Raw genomic sequence first — 15717 nt, 5'->3', positions numbered from 1 at the left:
GTCCCTAGTGGGTGTAGGATAGTGTTAATGTGCGGGGATCACTGGTCGGCACAGATCTGGTGGGCTGAAGGGCCTGTTTCCACGCTATATCTCTAAACTAGGAATGCCTCACTCATGGGCATTCTTCCTCCAGTTCTGAGGAAGGATCCCTGACTTGAAATATTAACAGTTTCAGTTTTAGTTGTTTTCCGTGCCAACTGAGTATTCCCACTCACTCTTGGGAATCTCTGGCCCACGACTGCTGGAAAAGGAGCTTCCGGGGATGATATTGAGTACCTCAAGATGATGCTTCGGGAACACGCAGGGGCCAAGGAGTACGCAGTGGCTGAAAGGAGTGCATTAACTCACAAACTGACCCAACTACTCACCCTATCTGGCATCCTCTACACATTCTGTGAAAAAGTCTGTGGCCTGCACAGTGGCGTAGAAGGTGGCACAATGGCGTGGTGGTTGAGCTGCTACCTTACAGTACCAGAGACCCAGATTCGATCCTGACTACGGGTGCTGTCTGTATGGAGTTTGTACATTCTCCCTGTGACCGCTTGGGTTTTCTCCGGGTGCTCCGGTTGCCTCCCACACTCCAAAGACGAACAGGTTTGTAGGTTAATTGGCATTGGTAAAAATTGTAAATTGTCCCTAGTGTGTAGGATAATGTTAGTGTATGGGGCGATCGCTGGTCGACGCGGAGCCTATGGGCCGAATGGCCTGTTTTCACGCTGTATCTCTAAAGTCTAAAGACTGAGTTTCGCCTCAGCCCATGAAATAAACTGGAGGCGAAGTAAGTTATTCTCAATCCTGTGGGGCTGCGTAAGAAAAGAAGAGAAACTGTAATGACTATTTCTCCATTCCTATTTCTCCCACTGTAGTATAGTGTTTAAAATTCTAAACTGAGCAAGAGGGTTTCGGAGAAACAAGTCTGACAAAGGCTCCTGACCCGAAGCGTCACCTATTTTAGTTTAGTTTACTCGTGTACTGAGGTGCAGTGAAATCTTTTTGCTGTGTGTTTACCAGTCAGTGGAAAAACTGTACATTAGATTAGATTCCTTTATTTGTCATTCAGACCTTTCGGTCTGAACGAAATGTCGTTGCCTGCAGCCATACATATAATAATAAACAACAAAACACACAATAAACACAAATTAACATCCACCACAGTGAATTCACCAGGCGCCTCCTCACTGTGATGGAGGCAAAAGTCTTAAGGTTACTGTCTCTTCCCTCCTCATTCTCCCTCTGCGCTGAGGCGATATGTTGTTACCCCACCGGGCGATGGTAGTCAGTCCCGCGGCTCAACCGAGCTCCGCGAACGGGCCGGTTCAAGCTCCGCGGCCCGGGGTGGTCGAAGCTGCCGCCCTCCAGTCCAGCGGACGCAGCTGTTGCCGCGGGAGCTCCGGAAAACAGGCACCAGCCTGTGACCCGCGAGCCCCCGACGATGTCGTCCACTGGCCCGCGGCCGAGCCCCGGATTCAGGTCGCCGCCGCCGGAACGCCGCCTCAGCCGCCGGAGCACCGTCTCAGCCCCGAGTCGGGCCGCCCTCACCGGAGCGCCATCTCAGCCCCGAGCCGGGCCACCCTCACCGTAGCGCCGTCTCAGCCCCGAGTCGTGCCGCCCTCACCGGAGCACCATCTCAGCCCCGAGTCGTGCCGCTGCCACTGGAATGCCGCCACAGCTCCGAATTCGGCCAGCCTCGCGTTGGTGAGTCCTGGCTGGCTCTGCCTCCGGAGCCTCGAGGTCGGTCCCAGGTTGGAGGCCGCCAGCTCCGCCATTAGACCTCTCAGTGCAGAGGGAGGCAGAGAAGGGGGAATACGACAGAAAGAGCCACAGTGTACAGATACATGATAAAAGGAATATGTATAACGCAAGTTAAAGTCCAGTAAAGTCCGATTAAAGATAGTCTGAGGTAGATAATCTTTGTGCTACCTCACCCACTGAGATACACCAGCACTTTGTGTCCAAGAGTATCCTGGACCTTGATCCAGAGGTGTGCGTTTTATCCCTATAATGGACACTGGGAAATTTAAATTTGTGTCCTTGAATAAAATTGGAATTAAAACTACTAATTGTAAATGCACAACGATTGAATTGTAAAAGCTTGTCTGGTTGACTTGCATCTTCCAAAGAGTAAAATCTCATCTCCATGGGACCAAAGACATGAAAGTCTGGTTCACTCCCTTCTTGGTTTAAGGGCAATTGGAGACAGACAATAAATCTCAACATTGCCAGCACAGTCCAGGTTCAGTGAACGGTTTTTAGAAAAACACCATGTTCACATTTCCTTTTTCTGTTTACAATGCATGTAAACAAACACCAAGATCTTGTGTAAAGTTATTGACAGTCAACAATGAAAATGGTTTATAATATTTATTTTCTTCCTCCTTATCAGTAATTGCTGGTCTGAATGTGGATTCAAGACTTACTTTTAATTTACTTTTAATTTACTATCTGCTGGATGCTTGGGCTTAAGTTTTTCAGAGTCCTGAGTTATCTTTGTAACGTACTTGAAAGCATCCAGCTCTGATGATGTACCTGGTCAAGTTCTTAAAAACTGTGTGGATCAACTTGCTGAAGTTTTTGTGGACATCTTCAACCTCTCATAACTAAGATCTGATGTTCACACTTACTTTAAAAGAACGTGAATAACAGTATATCGGTCCACGTGACAATTAAGCACTCTTGACTCTCTTGACTCTTGACTTACATCTTATAACATGATTATGACATTATTATGACAAGAGGTATAGAAGTGTGAAAATGCACACCTCCAGATTCAAGGCTAGTTTCTTCCCAGCTGTTATTAGGCAACTGAGTCGTCTTCCCTTTGACCGTGTGTGTTTTCTCGGGTGCTCCGGTTTCCCACATTCCAAAAACGTGCAGGTTTGTAGGTTGATGATAGACACAAAATGCTGGAGTAACTCAGCCGGACAGGCAGCATCTCTGGAGAGTAGGAATGGGTGACGTTTTGGGTCGAGGTTTGTAGGTTAATTGGCTTCAGTAAAAATTGTAAATTGTCCCTAACATGTAGAATAATGCTCGTGCAAGGGATGATCGCTGGTCGGCACGGACTTGGTGGGCCAAAGGGCCTGTTTCCGCACTGTATCTCTAAAGTCGAATGATCCTACATCTTTTTGTTTACAGGAGGTGATTGCTACCCAAACCACCTTTTGGAAGTAACTACTTCTGAAAGTTTCTCTGAATTGTCCACCTCTGTTTTTAAAGTTATATTCCCAGTTATACTTAAAATGTTAAAACCATCATGAAACAGTTATGAATTGATTTTGCAACCTATTCTGTTCACAATGAAAAATTCTGCCAGTTTATGATTCATTCCATTCAGTCTCTCACTCTTTTCAATTTCAAACAGTAAAATTACAGAACTTTTGTGCATCTGAGAAGAGGAAAAGCAAAGGCTTTGTAACGATCATTAGTGCATTGTGCTGAATATATTCATTCGGATAAAAGGATTATAGTTGGCTAGATCATTCATCAGAGTGCCAGCAATTAGCATTGCATAACACAAGCATAATAACCAACATAAAACAATAACAGTGAAATAATCTTTGCAGTCTTGTCATTTATGTAACAAGAGTGAAACATATTTGCTTTAATTTCCAATAAGTAGTTTTATTGTAATATCTTGATTAGGATTTAAAATGTGTTTGTTCCAGGTTAATCATGAAATCTTCTCTTCATCCTGTTATGCCAGAAAAAAAAATTGAACGCACAATAGAATACTTATGCTTGAAGTAATTGCTGTCTCCATGGCACTGCTCAGACTATCTCCCCGAAGATATGCAAGGATAAAGCTAGGTATGAATTACATAACATGTGAAATTCAATGTTAAGCACAGATGCGTCAGGGCGCTCGCCTTCTCAAATCAGTATGGATAGAAAATGAATCTGCATGTAAATTTGTTGCTGAAATAATTACATAATATTCTGCTTAAAGGTTTCATCTTTTTCTAACCGTTCCTATGGGGCATCTTGGCCAGCATGGACGAGTTGGGTCAAAGGGCCTGTTTCCAAGTTGTATGAGTCTGTTCTGTATTAAGTTTAGTTTAGTTTTATTTAGTTGATTATTGTCACGTGTACCGAGGTACAGTGAGAAGTGTTTTGTTCCAGTCTGCGAAAAGATGATTAAAATCAAGCCGTCCATTGTGTACAGATACTGGATACAGAATATAATGTTTAGTGCAAGATAAAGTCCAATTAAAGATAGTGTTTAAGTGTGGTAGATGGGAGGTCAGGACAACTCTGACCTGAACCCTGTAGGATGGTTCAGTTGCCTGATAACAGCTGGGAAGAAACTGTCCCTGAATCTGGAGGTGTGTCTTTTCAAACTTCTGCACCTCTTGCTGATTGGAGAGGTCCTTGATTATGCTGGTGTCCTTGCCGAGGCAATCTGAAGTGTTGATGGTGTCAATGGAAGGGGCATTGATTAAAAAAATTGATAATTCTTTTAAAGACCAAATGTGAGGGGTCGTGCATGGTTGCTGCAAATATTAAGAGGCATTTATGAAACGTCCATGGATTTTTTATCCCAATCTTTTTTTGGATTACTCTTGATTTATGGATTACTCTTAAAGAAAAAGAGCAATCAAAACAAATAATGAGTTATTAGTTATTCTAAAGATGTTGACGCCTAAATTGTGTTCATACAGCTGTCTGTACAGACTTTATACGCTCACCCTGTGACTGCTTGGGTTTTCTCTGGGTGCTCCGATTCCTCCAACACTCCAAAGACCCTCAGGTTAATTAGCTTTGGTGAAATTGTAAATTGTCCCTAGTGTGTAGGATAGTTCTAGTGTATGGGATGATCGCTGGTCGGCGTGGAAGTCTAAAGTCTGAAGTCTAAAGAGATTTGTGTATAAGTTTTCCTGAGCTACTTTTTAGAATATTCCATGCTGGACAAAAGGCCAACATTTTTATTGTTTCTATTTTTCCAAGAACTTAACTGAAGATACCATATTCAGTCATTAATGCCAATCCCTTGAAATATATTGCCGCTCGGTAAACAAAGGGCCTTATAAAGTGCGTAGATTTGCATTCAAGATGAGATTAATTATTGCACTATGCTACTCAAATAGTTACAGAGCAAAATGTTTAGAAACATAGAAACATAGAAAATAGGTGCAGGAGTAGGCCATTCGGCCCTTCGAGCCTGCACCGCCATTCGATATGATCATGGCTGATCATCCAACTCAGTATCCCATCCCTGCCTTCTCTCCATACCCCCTTATCCCTTTAGCCCTTTATGAAAGAAATTAAAACATTAAAACATTATCATGTGAAGATGAGTACAAGATTTATTAAACATGCTCTTGCATTATGTGATGTTAATCAAACATTATGTGTAATATCAGACAGGTGGCAGATATGTACATCCTGTTGATCTCACTGAGCTGTAATGTTAACTTTAGATAGCCTGAGAATATTAGGTTTCTAGTGTTGGTCTGCAAACAATAACATGATCCTCAAAAGTCACATTAACACTATCTGGGTAATAGTGTGCAGATATGACTTCCGCTAATGGGGATTGTAAGTGGCAGAAATGCAAAATTGCAATAATATTCTCAATAAATGCAACCAAATAAATATTGAGGCAATAAAATAAATTGTGCTTGTGGGAAATTGATTTTGATGCCTGGAATAATTCCCGAAAGTCATATGTGAGTCAAATCCTTCAACATCTTCAGCATGGATGATTTGGGCCAATGGGCCTGTTTCCATAATTTCATAAGTTATAGCCCATCAAGTTTACTACGCCATTCAAACATGGCTGACCTACCTATAAATGTGAGGTTATCCATTTTGGTGGCAAAAACAGGAAAGCAGACTATTATCTAAATGGTGGCCGACTAGGAAAAGGGGAGATGCAACGAGACCTGGGTGTCATGGTACACCAGTCATTGAAAGTAGGCATGCAGGTGCAGCAGGCAGTGAAGAAAGCGAATGGTATGTTAGCTTTCATAGCAAAAGGATTTGAGTATAGGAGCAGGGAGGTTCTACTGCAGTTGTACAGGGTCTTGGTGAGACCACACCTGGAGTATTGCGTACAGTTTTGGTCTCCAAATCTGAGGAAGGACATTATTGCCATAGAGGGAGTGCAGAGAAGGTTCACCAGACTGATTCCTGGGATGTCAGGACTGTCTTATGAAGAAAGACTGGATAGACTTGGTTTATACTCTCTAGAATTTAGGAGATTGAGAGGGGATCTTATAGAAACTTACAAAATTCTTAAGGGGTTGGACAGGCTAGATGCAGGAAGATTGCTCCCGATGTTGGGGAAGTCCAGGACAAGGGGTCACAGCTTAAGGATAAGGGGGAAATCCTTTAAAACCGAGATGAGAAGAACTTTTTTCACACAGAGAGTGGTGAATCTCTGGAACTCTCTGCCACAGAGGGTAGTCGAGGCCAGTTCATTGGCTATATTTAAGAGGGAGTTGGATGTGGCCCTTGTGGCTAAAGGGATCAGAGGGTATGGAGAGAAGGCAGGTACGGGATACTGAGTTGGATGATCAGCCATGATCATATTGAATGGCGGTGCAGGCTCGAAGGGCCGAATGGCCTACTCCTGCACCTAATTTCTATGTTTCTATGTTTCCCTCTCAACCCCATTCACCTGCCTTCTCCTCGTAACCCCTGACACCCGTACTAATCAAGAATCCAAATTTCCACTCTGTAAGTCTCTGACACCCCAAGCAATTAGAAATGTTGGTAAAGATATTAGCAGCAAGAAGGGTCCCGACCCGAAACGTGACCAATTCATGTTCTCCAGAGATGCTACTTGATGCATTGAGTTATCCAGCACTTGACCAGAATCTGCAGTTCCTTGTGTCTCTGTCTATTCTTCTTGTAATTAGATAATTTTTGAAAAATAATATAAATGTTTAACAGCAACAAATAAAAATAGTTGTCACAGTGACAAAGAATGTGGTTCAGGATAGCTAAATACACCAGCTGTGTTTTGAGGTGTTCTTCAAGGTGAGGTTGGCAATTGATCAATACTACATCTAAACAAGCATTGACTTTAGTTAGAGAGAGAATAACCATCAAAGAAGTTGCCTGGCAACAGCTTCCAGACTGATGATCACATTCACCAATGATGAAGTGATCAGGAGACTGGTTCATTTTGGAATTGACTATCGAATGGTTCTGTTATCATTGCATTATTATTATTAAATGGATAGTTGTCAGTAAATTGGAGTCAAATACATTTTCCTCCAAATTACTAAATGTTTGAGTCTATTTTGTGCTTTGCAACTCACAGCAATTTTACTTTGATATCAATTGGCATGTTGGTGCAGTGGTAGAATTGCTATCTTATAGCACTGGAGATCTGGGTCTGATCCTGACTGCTGTTTGTATGGAGTTGGTACGTTCTCTACGTGACCTGCACGGGTTTTCCCCGGGTGCTCCGGTTTCCTCCCACACTCCAAAGATGTACAGGTTTGTATTGGCTTTATTGGTAAATTTCCCTAGTTTGTGAAGGATAGTGTTAGCGTGCGGAATCATTGATCGGCATGGACTCAGTGGGCTGATGGACCTGTTTCCGCGCTAAACTAACCTAAACTACATTTAAGCATTGATTGGAGCCTATAGTAACTGCATTCTCAATTATGAATACATTTTTGGTAACAATGTCCTATATTTAAATAAAGGGTCTAATATAGAAAAAAATCCCCATGGTGTGCAAACTATTATTAGTGCAATTATGCAAAACTCAATCCATGAAATCAGTTTTACAAACCTATTTAATTACTATAGTAAGTGGCTATTGCACTGCATATTGTTTGTATATCTCCATTGTGGCCCATCCCAATATTCAATCTTTGGAAGCCATGATACCCAGTTACACCAGCTTCTGTGCAATTTGAGTTACTGAAGGTAAATTTAGAAATGGAAAAATCACAAAACTCTCCACTGATTAGCATTCAATCTTATTTCAATATAACAATCTGGCGGGTGGTGCCAGCATACATGTTTGTATGTGTGCAATGTATGTTTTTAGTGTTCTTTAGCGTGTTTTATATGGGGGGTGGGGAGTTGGGGGAAACTTTTTCTAATTTCTTACCTCGACGGAGATGCGATTTTTTTCCGTATCGTATCTCTGTCCGCACTGCGGCCTAACATCGAGGAGTTGGCGGCCTTTGCTGGAGGCCGACTTTGAGCTCCACCGCGGGAGCCTGCGGACTTAACAGCACGGAGCTCGTGATCCTTGTCAGGGATCGACTTTGGGGCTCCAACCGCGGGAGTCTGCGGACTTTAACATCTCGGTGCTCGCAGTCTCTGGTTAGAGACTGACTTCGGGAACTCCATGCCACAGGGGCTTAGACAGCCCCGGCGCGGGAGCTTCGATCTCTCTGACGCGGGGGCTTCGACCGCCGGCTGCGGGAGCTTCGATCGCCCCGACTGTGGATGGTTCGACTGCCCCGACCACGGGAGAATAAAAGAGGGAGAAGATTGGACTTTATTGCCTTCCATCACAGTGAGGAACGTGGGGAATCCACTGTGGTGGATGTTTATGTTAACTTTTATGTAGTTGTGGGTCTTGCTGTTTTTGTTTAGTATGGCTGTATGGTAATTCGCATTTCACTGTACCTTAATTGGTACTTGTGACAATAAACTGACCTTGACTTTGAAACCTTCTTCTTCTTCAGGTAATTCACTAAAATCAAAAATAATTTGCTTGCACTTCAGTTTAGTGGGCCCGGAGTGGGTTGATGAGGTCAGTGTGGTAACAGTAGGCTCCTTCACAAATGGGCCAGAAGGGGATGATGGGGTATTCCTGATACATCCTGATATTCCAGATGTTTCCAGTACCATCCGGCATCCTTCATTTTCAGTTGTCATGGGCCAGAGGTTCCCTGGAGTCGGTGGGGACGTTCTACTTTTGTTCAGAGATGCAGCGTGGATACAGGGCCTATGACCCACCAGGTCCGCATCAACCAACAATCGACCGACAACTGGAACACTAGTTCTAGCACTACACAATAGAGAAAATTTATTGGAAGCCAATTAACCTAAAAATCTGCACGTCTTTGGAATGTTGGAAGAAACCGGAGCACCCGGAGAAAACCCATGCAGTCGCAGGAAGAACGTAGAAACTCCATACAGAGAGCACCCATAGTCAGAACCAAAACCGGGTCGCTGGTGCTGTAAGGCAGCAACTCTACCACTGTGCCACATATTCAGGGACAGTTTCTACCCAGCTGTTATCGTGCAACTGAATAATCCTACCAACAACTATAAAGCACTCCTGAGCTACTACAGTATCTGCCTCATTGAAGACCCTCGGACTATCTTTAATCAGACTTTACTGGACTAACACTACTGATACTGAATGGTGTTCCCTTTATCATGTGTCTGTACACTGTGGATGGGTTGTTTGTAATCAAGCATTGAATTTCGCTGACTGGACAGCACGCAATAAAAGCTTTTTATTGTACCTCGGTACACATGACAATAAACTAAACTAGGCTATCTTTTCTCTGCTTAGTGTTGAGGTACTGTATTGGTATTTGTACACACAAGGAACTGCAGATGCTGTTTTACAAAAAAAAGACACATAGTTCTGGAGTAACTCAGCAGATCAGGTAATATCTCTCGAGGACATGGATACGCGACAGAGTCTGAAGAAGGGTCCCAGCCCAAAAGGTCACCTATCCATGTTCTACAGACCCACTGCTTGACCCACTGAGTTACTCCAGCATTTTGTGTTTTGTATTGATATTGGTTTATTGACCGAGATACAGTAAAAACTTTTTGTTTGTGTGCTGCCCTGTTAAATTAGAGAATACTGTACATAAATACAACCAAGCCTTTCATAGGTGCAACAGGTAGAGCAAAGAGAAATAAAATACCAGAGTGCTGAATATAGTTTTTCAGCGTTGTCATGTAACAGATCCAGAGGGAAAGTCCAAAATCTAATATGCGATAGGTTGGAAGATCAGGATTACACTCTAGTTTATGGAAGGACCGTTCAGAAATCCGATATCGGGGGGGGAAGAAGCTGGTGGTGCAGGCTTTGAAGCTTTTGTACCTTTTGCCCGATGGTAGCTTGGAGAAGAGGGGATGACCCTGGGTGAAAAAGGTTGTGCACCAAATGTGCTTTACCTTCCCCAAGATTAGTTACAAACTACAGGGGAAAATGTTCCATTCCACATCGCTGGAGCCTTTGGTCCTGATTTGCACAATGGGATAAAAAAAATCAAACAATAGAAGGCAATTTTTTTTAAAGTACTGTGCCCTATCAATTATGTTCAACCATTGAACAGTTTTCTTGACTGTTATGACGCTTAGCCTTACCCAAATAACAAAGAACACATTGTTCGATGAAGTTTCGATGTGTAGTGAAGGTACAGGCCATACAAAGTGGAATTAGCACAATGACGTTCTCACTTTCAATCTACACCAGCTAAAATGCGATGAAGCATGAGACACACAATAGTACAAAAGGTAGAGACTGTCTTTCGGGGCTTAAGTTGTCAGATGTTTTTTGTCTTTTATTTAATAAAATCCTAGCTGAGTACAAAGCCTATAGCTATGAACCTTCAACACCAGCCAGGGACATTCTCTTCAAGTTACAGAATGTGGTAATGATATTATCTGGTACTAGGGGGAAAAAATAAATAAAGAGCAAAATGTTTAAGAAAAATAGGAAAAGATGACTGAAAAGGAGGAAAGACACATATGAAAGAGTACTATTAAGCAAGTGTTACCAAATGATTATTTGAACAGATCACAATCTTTGTTATACTGTAGAATAACACTGCTACCTTGTGCAAAGAGCAAGGAAAGGATTTAGTGTATTTTTAAAATTTGTTCTCCATTCCACTTCTTTTTCATCTGCATCATGTTAATGGTAACTTCCTCCTATCCACTATTTGGAGGAAGAATATAATTTACCAAACAATATCAAAACAATTCTTTAGACTTCTCCAAGGAAGCCTAAACATTGTTTTTGTGAATCTTCTGAATGGACAAATAATAGAATGTAAACAGCTTTATACATAGAGTAGACGCTCAGAACTCAGTTCCCAGGATGGAAGTGTCAAGGACTAGAGAACACAGCTTTAAGGTGAGAGAGGCAACGTTTAAAGGAGAGGTCTGGGGCAGGGTTTTTTATGTTTTATGCCATGATGGGATGGTGATGGAGGCAGATTGTGGCATTTAAGAGGTTTTTAAATAGGATGGGAATTAAGGGATATATAGAGGAGACTCTATATATCTTGGCATCGTGTTCATTGTGATCCAAAGAGCCTAGTCTATATTCATGTTATTATGTCATGTTCATTCACTATGTATCCATGTTCCCCAGAGATGCTGCCTGGCCCACTGGGTTACTCCAGTACTCTATATAGCATGTTCCCCATAGATAGTCCACTGGGTTACTCCAGCACTGTGTGTCCATGTTCCCCAGAGATGCCCCACTAGGTTACTGCAGCACTGTGTGTCCATATTCCCCAGAGATGCTGCCTGCCCCACTGGGTTACTCCAGCACTGTGTGTCCATGTTCCCCAGAGATGCCCCACTGGGTTACTCCAGCACTGTGTGTCTATCTCTGTCAGGGCAGGAGGAGGAGGGAGGAGGAGGGAGGAGGAGGCGGTGCAGAGCCCAGGAAGCAGCGTCACGGTGGGGCGGGGACTGCGGACTGCGGACTGGTCGCGATGGCGGACGTGGAGACCAAGGCCTCCTCCATAACGCTGGAGGACTGCTCCTTCCTGCCCGTCCTTCACGACATCATTAAATGGTGAGTGAGAGCGGGCCGGGGCTGCGGGGACCGGCCCGGGGCACAGGCTGAGAATCACCGTCCGCCCAGGCCCGGCAACCAGGCCCGGCCCGGCCCGCTCTGCTGGGTGGGGAGGGGGGAGAGAAAGGGGAGTGGAGAGAGGGTAGGGAGGGAGAGAGGGAAGGGAGGAGAGTGAGGGGAAGGGAGGAGAGGAAGAGAGGGGGGAGTAGAGGAGAGAGGGTAGGGGAGGAGGAGAGGGGAAGGTAGGGGGAAGAGAGGAGAGAGGGGGATGAGAGGGAAGAGGGGGATGAGAGGGGAGAGGGGGATGAGAGGGAAGAGGGGGATGAGAGGGGAGGAGAGGGGAGAGGGGGATGAGAGGGGAGGAGAGGGGAGGGGGATGAGAGGGGGATGAGAGGGGAGAGGGGGATGAGAGGGGGATGAGGGGAGGAGAGGGGAGAGGGGGATGAGAGGGGAGAGGGGGATGAGAGGGGAGAGGGGGATGAGAGGGGGATGAGAGGGGAGAGGGGGATGAGAGGGGAGAGGGGGATGAGGGGAGGAGAGACAGAGTGAAAGGTTTTGGGGGTTGGGAGGAGTTGAGGGGATGGAAGAAGAGGGGATGTAGGGATAGTTTGTGGATAATGGGGAGAAGGCGGGGGTGGTATGGAGGGGTATTGGGGAGGGTAGGTAGGGTGGAGAAGGTGTGAGAGGGGTGGGGGGGAGAAGTTAAGAGGTGGAGGGAATTGGTATGAGGGGTGGGGGGAGAAGATGTGTGGCGGGTGATGAAGATGAGTAGATTGTTGTTGGGGAGGAGATAGGATAGAAGGATGGGCTGAGGGGGTGGGCTAGGAGGTGCATTGATGGGGCGATTATAAGGTGGAGGAGAAGGGGTAGAAGATGGGTCTGCGGAGGTGATGGAGCAGGATGGATAAAAGATAAGAAAATATATAATGTTGCGATGGTGGTTATTTCTTCAGCATTCCCTCGGATCAGCAATGACTTCTACCCACTGCTTTATTGGGTCTAGAGGTGACTAACAAGGCCAATGTGGGATCTACACATCTTCCACAGATGCGGCAGGAGAAGGATGATGGCGTGGATATGGGTAGTCTTTGATAACTTGGGTCATCTGGTGGCTTCCAAGGTGACCATTAATCACCTTCTCCCATTAGGTCTATGTTATCTCACTTTCTTGTCCACTCTAGGGGAAATTTTACAGAGGCCAATTAACCTACAAAACCCCCACGTCTTTGGGAATTGAAACTATCCCAGAACACCCCGAGGAAACCCACACGGTCACAGGGAGAACATGTAAACTCCAAACAGACAGTGCCCGAGGTCAGGATTAAACCCAGTGCTCTGGTGCTGAGAGTCACCAGCTGCACCGTTTAATTGAAAAAGAATCACTTACGTCCTACATTAATGAGTAATTCCGTTTGGATTTCGTTTATTTTGGGGCTGGGGAATTTGAACACAGCATTGCACTGTTTAGCAGTGGACATGAATAGCGATCATGAGAACCTCTCTATTTTCCAATTTTGCAGGCCACAGAGTTAATTAGATTCAGGAATACCCATCAAACAAAGATGAGAGGTTTTGCTACAAGCTGGGAGTTTGGCCACAGATGCTTTTGATTTAAATTAATATTTCCTCACTGGTTCACACTGTATCATCATGCTACATTAGTTTGCAAGTCCCCCTTTGTTGCTTGTTCCAGAATATGAATAAGAATCGCTGGCAGCAGAGCTTCTTATTTTTCATATGAATTTCATGCGATATTGCAATAAGTCCTACAAATGTCAAACAAAATTTGCTGATTGATTGCTGTTTGATCAGAAAAATTTGATCACAAAACTCAGCGGGTCAGGCAGCCTCGCTGGAGACCATAGATGACATTTCAGGTCGAGACCAGTCTGATCGTCTGAAGGGTCCCGACCTGAAACATCACATATCCACCTTCTCTAGAGATGCTGCCAGGCTCACTGAAGGTCTGAAGAAGGGTCCCACTCAGTGGTAGAGTTGCCACCTTAGAGTGCCAGAGACCCAGGTTCGATCCTGACTGCAGGTGCTGTCTGTACAGAGTTTGTTCGTTCGCCCTGTGACCACGTGGTTTTTCTCCAGGTGCTCCGGTTTCCTCCCAAAGGTTTATACGTTGGTCTGAAGAAGGGTCTCGACCCGAAACGTCACCCATTCTTTCGCTCCATAAATGCTGCCCCACCCGCTGAGTTTCTCCAGCTTTTTGTCTACCTTCGATTTTTCCAGCATCTGCAGTTCCTTCTTAAACAGGTTTATATGTTAATTGGCTTCGGTGAAGATTGTAAATTGCCCCGAGTGCGTAGGATAGTTCGAGTGTGCGGGGATCGCTGGTCGGTGCGGACTGGGAGGGCCGAAAGGCCTGTTTCCGTGCTGTATCTCTAAACTACACTTCTCCAGAGATGCTGCCTGACCCACTGAGTTACTCCTACACTCTTTTTTTGCAAAGCTGCATCTGCAGTTCCTATCTTTCTAAAGAAATTAGAACATTGTGCTGCAGTTGGAGACTGAAGTTTTATGCATGTTTTGATAAATATTTTTAAATTGCGTGCAATGATTTTTTTCTATTGCTTCTACTGCTGAGTGCAGCATGGACAAAGACAGCCAAGAAGTGCACCAAGAGCTCAACAAACTCAAGACCAAGCTGCAGGATACCAGGGACATGGTTTCATCGATGCCTGGGATTGATGTTAATCCCGAACAACAGCAGCAGCAGCTTCAGAGCTTGCGTGATCAGGTCCGCACGAAGAGCGAACTTCTACAGAAGTACAAGAGCCTCTGTATGTTTGATATCCCCAAAGCATAGGGAGCTGCTGTGTTTCACCGAGAGGGAAAATTCCCATTCCGGGTTCTCTTCACTTACCTGCTGAGTGGAGAACTACAAATTGAGCAACTTTGTGTGTTTAATTATACTTTATAGAGAACCTCGAGTTGCAAGCGCAATGCTAAACCTTGCACCAAGGGAATTGGTATTTGTAAAAATATTTATTTCAAGTTTAAAATAACTTTGCCATGCCTCATTATTTCCACATTTGCATTGAATAATCTTCACAGATCATTTTGTATGTGAAGGAACATGATGCTTTAGTGAGCTGTTGTGGTTTGAGTCAGCACAAGATATTAATTTCGGATATTTTAATAAAACACCAAAAAGTTATGAAGGGGCGCTTCCATCATAGCGCTGCTGGCGGAGCTGCCCTAACCGTGTTCGACTCTGACCTTGGGTGCTGTCTGTACAGAGTTTGTATGTTCCCTCTGTGGCCGTGTGGGTTTCCTCCAGGTGCAACAGTTTAAACGTGCCTAGGTTCTGGGAGCAGAATTAAGCCATTCGGCCCATCTAGTCTACTCCACCATAGCTGATCTATCCCTCTCAACCCCATTCTCCTGCCTTCGCCCCATAACCCCGACACCCTTACCAATCAAGAATCTGTCATTCTCCTCCTTGCGAATATCCATTGACTTGGCCTCGACAGCGGACTTTACTCCCACATTGTGTGAATTGAGTTGTAAAATTATTTATTTTTGTTGTCTGGCTGCAGAAACCAAAGTTCTTAACAGAAAAATAAAGTTCATTTGAATTGATTCAAAAGATGTGCAGGTTTGTAGGTTAATTGCCCTCTGTAAAATGCCCATAAAGTGCAGAGGGTGGACGAGAACGTGGGATACCGTAGAACCGGGTGTGAATCGATGGTCGGCATGGGCTCGGTGGGCTGAAGGGCTTGTTACCAATCTTTGAATCAATCAATTATTGGAAAATTTGGATTTGTTGCATTTCAATTCTTGCAGATTTTCGTATAAGGAAGCAGCATAGAAAACCTATAGCAGTGTTACGCTTGCAGTTGTAAAATTGGTTGTCATTCAACACTGCTGGCAGCGATCCCTGCATTATAGAGGGAGAGGTGAGTGTTCCTAGAAAATGGTTGGTATCTCAGCTTCCTGTAACATGGAGCTGTGCCATC

General features: G+C 44.4%; 1 protein-coding gene and 1 long non-coding RNA gene across 2 annotated transcripts; both read left to right on the top strand.

Moving 5' to 3' along the window:
- Positions 1-1976: 1976 nt before the first annotated feature.
- On the top strand, positions 1977-15331 carry LOC116985912. The gene is made up of 3 exons (XR_004415370.1): positions 1977-1987; positions 3564-3567; positions 15115-15331. It is a non-coding gene; the product is annotated as an uncharacterized LOC116985912 (long non-coding RNA).
- On the top strand, positions 11610-14914 carry med9 (mediator complex subunit 9). The gene is made up of 2 exons (XM_033041030.1): positions 11610-11749; positions 14348-14914. The coding sequence occupies exons 1-2, from the start codon at positions 11667-11669 to the stop codon at positions 14562-14564; spliced, it is 300 nt and encodes a 99-aa protein (XP_032896921.1). The 5' UTR covers positions 11610-11666; the 3' UTR covers positions 14565-14914.
- Positions 15332-15717: the final 386 nt, after the last annotated feature.

Source organism: Amblyraja radiata, chromosome 22 (assembly GCF_010909765.2).
Source record: "Amblyraja radiata isolate CabotCenter1 chromosome 22, sAmbRad1.1.pri, whole genome shotgun sequence".
NCBI lineage: Eukaryota > Metazoa > Chordata > Chondrichthyes > Rajiformes > Rajidae > Amblyraja > Amblyraja radiata.
This window is presented reverse-complemented; position numbering and strand designations above follow the sequence as displayed.

What these genes read in the sequence shown, in the direction of transcription:
- med9 (XM_033041030.1), top strand. Translation starts at nt 11,667, where the DNA reads ATGGCGGACGTGGAGACCAAGGCCTCCTCCATAACGCTGGAGGACTGC. An exon ending in CTTCACGACATCATTAAATG is followed by an intron (nt 11,750 to 14,347) that starts GTGAGTGAGAGC and finishes TGCTGAGTGCAG; the next exon opens with CATGGACAAAGACAGCCAAG.